The sequence below is a fragment of the Echinops telfairi genome, unplaced genomic scaffold, assembly GCF_000313985.2.
Source record: "Echinops telfairi isolate 266 unplaced genomic scaffold, ASM31398v2 ScPeMD7_7475;HRSCAF=8513, whole genome shotgun sequence".
Classification (NCBI taxonomy): Eukaryota; Metazoa; Chordata; class Mammalia; order Afrosoricida; family Tenrecidae; genus Echinops; species Echinops telfairi.
In genome coordinates this window covers 2953976-2964421 of record NW_022111379.1, presented here as the reverse complement: position 1 = coordinate 2964421, position 10446 = coordinate 2953976, and the positions used below count along the sequence as shown (strand labels likewise).

Sequence of the window (10446 nt, the reverse complement as noted above, 5' to 3'; positions counted from 1 at the left end):
CAGGGGCTCTACGAAACTAGCGCAGCTGGAGGCGGGAGTTGGCATCAGGGTGGGCATTTCGATGCATCTCGGGAGACGGAAAGAAAGGGCGGTCCGTGTAGCCCCAGCACCACAGTGCTATGTGGATTCGTTTTGAATTTGGTCAGGCTAAGTCTGAAACTCAGAAAACACTCTGCCAAAACAACAGAACCACAAAACCCTTCTGAAGAGGGTGCTCTGATGCCAATGGCTCCGTGTGGCTCTCGGCACCCCTTCTTCACCTACCTCGGGACATTTCCCAAGGCCCGGCCCTTGCTTTCATCGTTTGACACATCATTCAAACCACTGCAATGAAACAGTGATCATGTTGAAGAGGGAGGGGTCTCCGAGGACTAGATGACACACCAATTAACCAGGCACATCAGGCCAGATTGCTCTGTGCCGCGGACTCAAGGGACTGCCGTCGAGAGAAGCAAACAAAGGCCGAGAGAACAAGGACCCGAGTGAAAAGAGTAAAAGGCACGTGCTAAAGATGGGCCTTTTAGTCTGACTCCTGCGGAAAAGCCTGTCAGAAGACGATTCACCACCAAGCTTAATCAGGGTTATAATAACCCGCCGGATAGAACCACCGAGCAGAACGTGTACTTGCAGAGCACCCTCTGAGAATAAGAACACCCACGGACGCTTCAAATGTGTATGCCTGGCCCTGGCTAACGCACACAAAGGCTAGAGGAGGTGCACCACTGACTTATTTTAGGCTAAGAAGGGCCAAGCTCAAATCCAGCTTTTGCAGATACAACTACTTACTCCCCCCAGCCCCGCCACAGATTGACGATCGGTGCAGGATATGGACAGAGTACCTGATGAGTGAAAACCCAGCGCCATTCTACGGGAGAACACACACATGCTGAACTGTCTTGTGAAATTGAAAAATTGTGCTCTAAAATGTCTTGGGGATCCCCAGTCTGCTTATCAAACAAATAAATCGAAAAAGCAAACCAACAACCACAGACTCATTAGAAGAAAGCCTTTATTTATGTACCAGACTCATTTTCATGTCTGAGGTCTTCAATAGCAACTACCGGTGAAAACCCCAAATCTGCTGCTAGTAAGTAAATTCTGATTTATAGCAACCCTCCATAGGGTTTCCGGGGGTATAGACGCGGACAGCCTCACCCCCCCCTACCCCCCACCGAGCTGCTGGTAGGTTTGAACTTTGCAGTCAGCAGCCCCGTGAGTAACTTCGTAGACACCATCAGGGGCAGGGCAGGGCAGGGCAGGGCAGCCCCTGCAGAAAGCCTCATCTTTCTCCTCTGGAGCTGCTGTTGGATTCGAATGGCTGACCTTGTGGTTTGCAGCCCCGTGTCTAATCACTAGGCTCCTCCCTGAATGGTCCAAAAATCCCCAGGGTAACTGAGTGTGTGGCACCTTCCAGGAGAGGTACATACATGTCCCAGGGCAGGACTAACCCTCCCAGTTTGTCCTGGGTTCGTGGGCTTTCTGTCTTTATAAGTGGGACTTGCTGGGTCTTTTGTTTTATTTCTTTTCTATTTTTGTTTTTTAATTTCCACACTGATTCCTGTTGTGAAGTTCTACACAATCTCTTTTCCTCATTACAGTGTGAGCCCACATACAGGCCACATATATGGCAATGACTGTTATTTGGCCCTATAAGTAACCCACAGGAGGGGAACAACACAGGTACAGACCTGAGTTGCAAACCCGAGCAAACATCGCATAGAAGGGGCCAAATTCTTCTCATCAAGTAGAGACAAAAGCAAAAGAGCCACACTCTAGTCAAGCTGAATCTCACTTTTTCACCTTCTGAAGGGTCATTTCCAACTTGACGCTACTACTTCTGCCAGCTCCAGACACTGCGTATGGCTCACAAAACGCTGGAGAGCACCCACTTCATTCCCCAAACACAGGGCTGCTGAACTGGAAGAAATCCTGGTATTGAAGACTCTTTGCTTAAGGCCTGTGATTGTTTGATGGCACCTATGAGTGGCATGTGACATCAGCAACTTCTATAAAAGAGTGTGGTGGAAGCGCTGCTATGCCTCCTTCCTGTGGGGGGAGGTTAGATGCGCAGGCATTCCCCCACTGAGGGCAATCAGTTGCCAGACTGCTGTCTCATCCCTCCATAGGGGTGGGCCTGCTCCCTGCCTCTGGGGACAATGGACAGGCTCCTGTAGGAGGGGTTTGCACCCTACTGATAATGTTCCTATGGAGACCCAGAGACCAACCCCTAGACCACCCACTCATTGCTGTGTAACCTATAGTGCAGCCCCTTCCTGCCTGTGACGTATGTCTTTACCTGTAATTAGTGGGCTGGATTGCCCCCAAAAGGTATATAGGTGTGAGTCAGCGGAACTGCCCTCTCTGACCCTGAGCTCCTTGCTGCTCACTCCCTGGTCACTCCCCTCTCCCTTGTTCCCTTACCCTCCTTCCCTTCCCCATCTCTCCACGTGGACCACCAAGCTGGGCTGAGGTGAGCAATGTTGCTATGTATCATGCCTGACTGTATTATTGTATTATCTCTCATGCTCTTGATAACTTTAATATAATACTTATATATCTCAACCGTACAATTGTGCATTACTGAACCCAGAAGTAGTATTACTGAACCAGTGAGTTCAAGCAGCGGGTGGGGGCTGGTCCCCTCACCCTCCCTCAGCGCCATTTATTTTTTTATTTAATACTACACCTTCCCTTGGGGACTGGGACAAGGATGGGTGGTATGAAGGCAAGCGAGGGGAACCTCGCTACTTAGAAGTTAAAAACAATGACTCGAACCTCTGACTCTTGCATGGGTTGAGTTATAGAGTTGGGAGTGGAGGCAGGGGGAGAAGAGGTAAAAAACTAATTCCCAGGGTGTTTGTCTGATTCTTGTGCCATTTGAAGGGTATTCTTTTGCTGTGTTTTCCATAGTTTTGCCCAGGTGTTTATTTACCACAGGTACCCAGGTGTTATGCACAACACTTTCAAGACAGGGAGTCCACACACACAGGCCAAGGCTCTCTAGTCATCTGTTATTAAGTCATCCAGGTTCTCATCAAGTGCTTAACCCTAGACTCCAATATAAATTTGGCTTAAAACCTACTGCAGGGGCCTTACATTATTCTTTACTACTGGCCTACCACATGTGCTGGGTCATATGTTTACCATCGGCTGCCAGAGGAGAGAGATGACGACCATATAGTTCCTTTTGAAACTTGCATCGTGAACTTATGTGAGGCTCATCACCAGACTCCACTCTACACTGTGCCAATATCTCCTCCTCCTGTTTGAAGTTCTCCTCACCCCGGCTTCACAAGACAGGGCACATCGGCAGGCTGAACTCCTCCTGCTTCGCAGTGCTGCCATCTCAGCCCTCTTCCGCTTTTCCCTCGCCCACATAGACCAACACACTCCTCCTCCAGGGCTTCCAGTGCCCACAGCCAGTGCTGACGCGTCTAACACAAACGATGCCTCAATTTCCCTCAATTTTACAAATTCAAGTATCATTTCTTCAGTCTTCCAGAGACCATTCGAGTTTACTTCTAGCACAAAAGAGCATCGGCAACAAAAACCCAAATACATAACAGCATCCTTCCCTACAGTACCAAGAAAGAGGCCTGCTGGTACAATGGTTAAGTGCTTGGCTGCTCACCCAAAGGTTGGGTGGTTCAAATCCACCCAAATGAACCCTGTGGGAGGAAGCCTGGTGATCTATTCCCACGAAGATTATAGCCTAGAAAATCCCATGGAGCAGTTCTGGTCTATCACACGGAGTGGTTACGAGTCAAAATACATTTGCTGACAGCTAACAATACTTCAAAGAATCCTTTTCCTAATCTTTGTATTCATTAGCTATTTATCTTCCTACCTACCTAGCGGCTTGCTCGCTCTGTGCAGCACTCAGTGACCCTTTGAAAGTGTCCGTCGGATCATGCCACTTCTCTGCTCTGTGTTAAGCACAGGGGCCTTTTCTTCTGCCAAGTGCCATTTGGATATTTGTAACATTTCCAGGTCATATTGGTCCAACATTTAATTTCCTCACCCCTAATATTATGGATGGGCTGCTTCTCTTTGGTGAGGTCTATGATGGTAGTGGGGACTGGTGATTTATAGACCCCTGATAAGACCCCTGGGCCAGACATTCTCCACCCCTGCGCCATGCTCTTGGTGGGCTTCCCATTGCTCTGAGCAAACATTCTTAGCCTGGTCGACAAGGCTATATGTAACCTAGCCCCTAGCTACCGCTGAATGATTTCTTTCCATTTTCCCATTGTTAACCTCACTCCACTCACACTGGTCTCTCTGATTTCCTTAAACCGAGAAGACACACTGCACTGTAGGACCGTGTATTTGATGTCAGATGGCTTCTATTTTCCATATGATAAAAACACTTCTTCAAGGGTAATTTCTCAGAGAGGACTGTCCTGACTCTGGCTCTAAATCCATTCCACATTATCATTGCTCTACCTCCTCATCCTGCTTATACTTACCCTGAAAATTATTTAGTTATCTTTTTATTTTCACTTCATCTCTTCATGTCCCACCCACCTATCACCAAATGTAACTCCATGTGTCCCAAGCCTTGAGTGCCCTGATTTTTCCTACAGTCCCATTGCCAACATAGCAAGCACAGCAGGAGCGCCACACATGAGTAAACACATGAATGCTAAAGGAATGAATGGTGACCACGTGCATGTGCTCTGAATCTTACATCTAGGAGATACTTTCTGCGAGAGTAGGGCTCTGCCTCAGTATGTTATCCATGCTCGGGTCTGCGGTGGCTGCTATGCTGCTGTGATGTTGTGAACGGTGCTACTGGTTTTTCAAATGCCAGCCTTGTCGTCCATGGTGGACAGGTTTCCATGGAGCTTCCAGATTAAGTAGAAGGATCTGACAATCTTCTTCTAAAAAAAACCGTGCTGTGACTAGCTGCAGGGCAGAATTTGATATCATACTGAAAGATGAGCTCCTCAGGTTAGAAGACACTCAAAATATGGCTGGGGAAGAGCTGCCTCCTCAACATAAAGTCGACCTTGATGATGTGGATGGAGCAAAGCTTTCAGGACCTGCATGTGCTGATGTGAATCAATTCAAAACGACAAGAAAGAGCTGCAGACATCCACTGGTAACTGGAACATGGAATGTACAAAGTTTGAAAGACAGCAATAATTGTATACGAGAAGCACCCCTAAAGCCAGAATTTTTCTTTTCAAAGCTATGTGTTCAAATTTTTTTACAAAACCACCTTATCACCTTCAAAGTACTCTCCCTGACAGTTAATGCATTTGTCAAATCTGCGATTCCATCCTTGGAGACATTTTTCAAGCTCATCTGTCTGGATGGCTGACAGCACCTCCCTCGTTTTTGTCTTCACCTCTTCTACTTCATCACATCGCTGTCCTTTCATGTCCCTCTGCATTAGCGGAAAAAAAGAAGTTGCATGGAGCGAGGTCAGGTGAGTCAGGTGCATGGGGCAAGAGAGGCTGGTTTTTGTCCAAAACTGGTGTACTGAGATGCCTGTGTGAGCAAGTGCATAGTCATGGAGGTAAAACCAGTCCCTTATCTGTCACAAATCAGGCCTTGTTTGTTGCACACCGTTACCCAATCTTTTTAGAACCTCTAAATAGAAAGCTTGATTAACAGTCTGACCTGGTGGAACAAACTCCAAATGTACTAACCCCCTCACATCAAAAAACAAATGAGCACCGTCTTAATCTTTGATTTCACTTGTTTGGGCCAAGTGACGATGGCATCTTCCACTGGCTTGAGTGGTGTTTGGTTTCGGGGTTGTAGGAATCGCACCATGTCTCATCACCAGTAATGACCTTGGGAAAAAGGTCTGGGTCACTTCGGAGCTGTTCTTTCCAAGAACTCAGGGCTCTTTTTCCTGGTCAGTCAGAACTCAAGACACAGACTTCCCAGCGACCTTTCTCATGCCCAAATCTTCCGTTAAAATTCACTGACCCGAGCTCTCAGACAGTCCGGATAACTTCCCCATCTCTAATGGTCTGTCCTTGGTCTTCAAGCACAAGTGCACAAATTTTGTCAACATTTTCATCCTTTTGGGAAGTCGATGGGCATCCAGAATGAGGTTTGTAATCAATTGTCATTTCACTTTTTTTTGAAACGAGAAAACCACTCATATGCTTGAGTTTTTCCCACCACACTGTCCTTGTAAGTTGTGTTCAACATCTCAACAATTTCTGCAGCATTTTTCCCGAGCAGGAAACACAATTTCACAGCCACATGCTGTTCTCTTAAATCGGCTATCATAAAAAACGAGGTTGAAGCTAAACGGCTTATATGAAAAAAATTCCCTGTGACCAGAGAGAGCCTTCCCAGGTGACAACACTGGGTGCATTAACTCAGAGCCGGTTGCTCGATGCTTCTTGCGGGAAAAAGGTATACTATGAAAGCTCCATCCAATGAAACTTTGTTCTGTATTTTTTCAGAGAAACTTGCTCCTCTTGTAGATGGAGCAGGACCAGGCAGTATTTTGTTCTATTGGACATTATTAGCTGGAACTGACCTGATGCAACTTAACAAGGGTATGCGTGGTCTAGACACACAAACTCAAACTTGCTATGTGAAACCCAAGGAAAAATGATGGGAAATTGCTTAGTCTTAGAATGTTAGTCTAGAAAGAGTCTTAAAGTTCATATGTCCTAACAAATTTATTGTACAGATGGAAAAACAAGGACCAGTGGTTTGTACACAGCCACCTAGTAAACTAACAGCAAAATGAACAGTAATCTAGGCCTCTGAGCCTCAATCTAGGATTCTTATCTCTATAGCATGTAACATCTCAGTTCTATAGTACTCATTCAATTTCCATGACAGTGAGTTAAAATAGGCAAAGGGAAATGACAACCCGGGCCCAGCTTCCACAATCGACAGCACTAGTTTCCCCACAACAGGCTAAATGAACAAGCCCTTCGCGAATGTGTTGGGTGACTCAATTCTGAGCACCCATCCATCCATCCATCCACTGTCATGTGGGCATTGCTAACCTCTCTGCTGATGCCTATGTGCTGTGTTTCCTTGTAGATTCCCTTTTGTGAAGAAGCAGAGGAATATGGTTTGATAAATATTGAACACTTTACATTTGCTTTCTTTCTACAATACAGGTGAATTGAGTCTGAAGCTATTTCCTTTCAAATACAATGGCATTCATGCATTACAAAAACTATAGAAAAGTAGTTGACCACAAACAATAAAAGGGTGATAAAATTGTGACTGCAACTCTATCCATGATCTTATTTAGAGGAAATCCATTCTGCTTTTCAAAAGTACTGCTTTACTTGAATCAATGTAAGTGAGCAACCATTCCTGAAGCATTGGTGAGTACCAACACTCAGTACTAGTGTAATTCAAACTGAGCCAGCTGTCCTAACACACATTTTATGTATTTCTTTATAGACCAATGGTTCTTTACAGAAACTTTCATGAAGAATTTTAGTGGGGCCACATCTAGCACACTAGGATAAAGTCCATTGTAAATACAGCTGTAAAGACTAAAGAAAAACATATGAGGGGACTTCAAAAAGTTTATGTAAAAATTCCATTATCTTTTAATTCCATTTTCCATGAACTTATTGTAGCCCCCTCAACTTCCCATCACCCTCCACCCCCGAGATTCTACTGTCACATAAATACATATATTCAGACAATACATACATACAACTTATACAACAAATATGACTAAGAATGAAATGGCTTTTGAAAAATAAAACAAAATAGAACTTATACATCCAAATGAGTATTGCTGTCCCCTCTAGTGTAATCACTTCTGGAAGTTACATGTGTGTTCAAGGAGCCTAGCAACATGCTGGCTTTTCCAGGAGCCCCTTTTTCAGAACACAGGCTCTCCAGAGTTCACGTGGGAAGGAGCACCCAGGGAGCAGGTCAATGATGCGGATACCGGAAGACTGAATGTACGTAATTGGGTTTGCACGGAGTTTTAGAATCTGTATTTTTAACAGGTAACCCGAATAAGTCTTATGCAAGCAATTTGTGGGAAATGATGCTTTAGAATAATGTTCACAGAGTCAGTCAAACTCTGTGTACATATATACACGATATGCTGGAGGTTTAGTTAATTCCACCCCCCACCTAAATTCTTCCTTCTTTCTGATAAAGCCTATCAGTACAAATACGCATGAAATCGCCAACTGAAAAACAAAAGCAACGTACCTCCATGAAAGAAATCCCTAAGCTCCAGACATCAGAATGGATTCCATATTGCTCTCCTGAAATTCTCTCAGGCTGTAAGAAAACAGGAGATCTTAAGTGAATGGATGCTATTCCAGGAAACACACGCACTGAACATATGTAGCTGGGGAGCCACCAAAAGATAACCCCTTTCTAATGAACAAAGTTATGGGGAGCCGCGCCAGCTGCGATGGAGGAGTGTACAGATGGATGTGCGTGAGTGTGTGAGATCCTTATCCTGAAGGACTCCTCACCAAGGCCTCACTTCAGGGCTGTAAAAACAAAGTTCAGAGGCGTGAGTGACCTATGCAAGGCCCCAAGGTTGAAGAGGGGCTGAGGCTTGGGCAAGGCTTACCCGCAGTGCCACTCGGGCTTATCTCCCTGGACGGAGAAGGAGGAGGTTTTGGTTTCGCTCATCTCATACCCAGCACCCCTCTAGGCACCTGGCTGGGGACTGAGGGCTGCAATACACATCCGCTGCATATTTGGCTTTACTTGAACTATCAACGCTTCTTGGAGAGTCTAGTGTCTGTTCATATATGCTTTCCCAAAGACAATTACTATTCACGTTCATTAAGAACTTCCAGAAAATGTAACAATCTTAAACTCCTCTCGACTTGAAGAAACACAACCAGACCTCCGTCTCTCCTTCCCTTCCTTGTCACCCCTTCTTCATTCTGATAGTTGTCAGAAGATCGTATGGCATCGAGTAAAGCAAAAACTGCCAAACCAGCAGGAGTGAGAACCACACACAAAATATCTTGGCAGCTCCAACAAGATTAAATACATTCATTATATTTGCCCACCGAACAACCAAAGCAGACCTATTGCAAGGGGAAAATAAATGTATAGAGAAATTAATTAAAAAACTGAAATCATTTAAAAAGTGATCATGCCCATGGATATCAGGTAGCAAGTAAGAGAACTCTGTAAGGCCAAGATTCTGACCACCTCCCCTTGCAGACAACGACTAGTGTGACCCAGGATGTGAGCGAGAATGCACATCGAACGCAGATGGCAGACGGGGTGGGTCTAGCTGGAGGAAGCTAGACTGTGGCTGGGAAAGGTGCCCAGGCAAGAGACAAGCCCCAATCCAGGCCGAGTTCATGGAGCCAAGACTTGATGGCTCGAGGCTGCACAGTTCAAAGTTGTTCTCACAAGTGAAGCTCGGGTGCCTTTCCTGTCCTCCCTCACCGGCCACCAGATCACCACCCGGCTGACAGGTCTGTGACGGTTAACAGGGTGAAGATGAGGTTGCTTTCTGAGATGGCTGAATGGTTGGAAAAATAGGACTCTTGGCTGACCCACTTCTGTACTGAGGTTTAAATGTATGGGGTAAACATGTTCTGTTTTTAACAAGGGCAAGGAATATTGATCATTTAAATAGGATTTCTCCAGAATGTCAAAGTGTAAAGACTTCGTTATCTGGAGCTGGCTTGAACGGCCAGTGAGGTTTCTGGTGGTTAACTGTTTGTAGGGGCCATTGAGTTGGCTGGACAACAGAAAGAACCAGGCCCGGTCCTGTGCCGTGCTCACAATGGCCAGGTTTGCGCCCACTCTTGCAGCCGTTTGTCAAGGCTCTCCTATGTTTAGGGCCTAGGTGGCTATATACCTTCCTCCAGGGAGGTTTCAGGTTTGTTTCTGCTCGACATCTGGGGGTGTTAACAGCTGGGGTCACGTCCAGGCCTCAGCCTGAAGCTCTGTGGCCATGGATGAGGGGCTTCAAAATGTTTGGGGAAAAATCCCACTATCTCTTAATTCACCCCACATATATGCCCATGGGGGAAATCTGTGCTGAGTTTGCCATTGGCCACAGGTTTGGCTAGGTTCCTTTCTCACCGGCTTTCCTGGTGGCACGGGGGCTCCTAACCGCAAGGGGTAGTGGTTGAGCCGCTACCTGCAAGACCAGCTGTTAGGACCCCACCAGCTGCCTCGGGGGGAGACAGGGCACCCTGCTTCTGTAAAGATTTGCAGTCCTGGAAAGTCAAAGTGGCAGTTCTTCTGTGCCCGGTAGGGTGGGCATGTCAGAACTGACTGGGTGGCAGCGAGTCTCGCTGCGTCTGGGTCTCTGCATAGCATAGCTCCAGGAAGCCTCCGCTTCCATTCCCTGGGTGTTGGGGAGAGGGCAGTAGCCTTGCCCTCACGAGGGTGAGCCCTTTAGAGTTCCTGCATGATGCAGTCACAGTCTTCTCTGAGGCCAGCCAGACCTGGCGCTGGACCTCTGCCCTGCTCACCTCGGCGTGCTGTGGGGAAATG

At 46.4% G+C, this 10446-nt stretch overlaps 1 protein-coding gene across 2 annotated transcripts in view; it reads right to left on the bottom strand.

The window, feature by feature from the left end:
- MAP2K5 (mitogen-activated protein kinase kinase 5) overlaps nucleotides 1-10446 on the bottom strand; it is a 285287-nt gene that overhangs the window by 101830 nt on the left and 173011 nt on the right. For both annotated transcript variants that reach the window (XM_004711938.3, XM_045285767.1), the window contains exon 16: nucleotides 8173-8244. In XM_004711938.3, coding sequence (XP_004711995.1) covers nucleotides 8173-8244 — 72 coding nt within the window. The remainder of the gene's footprint in view (nucleotides 1-8172; nucleotides 8245-10446) is intronic.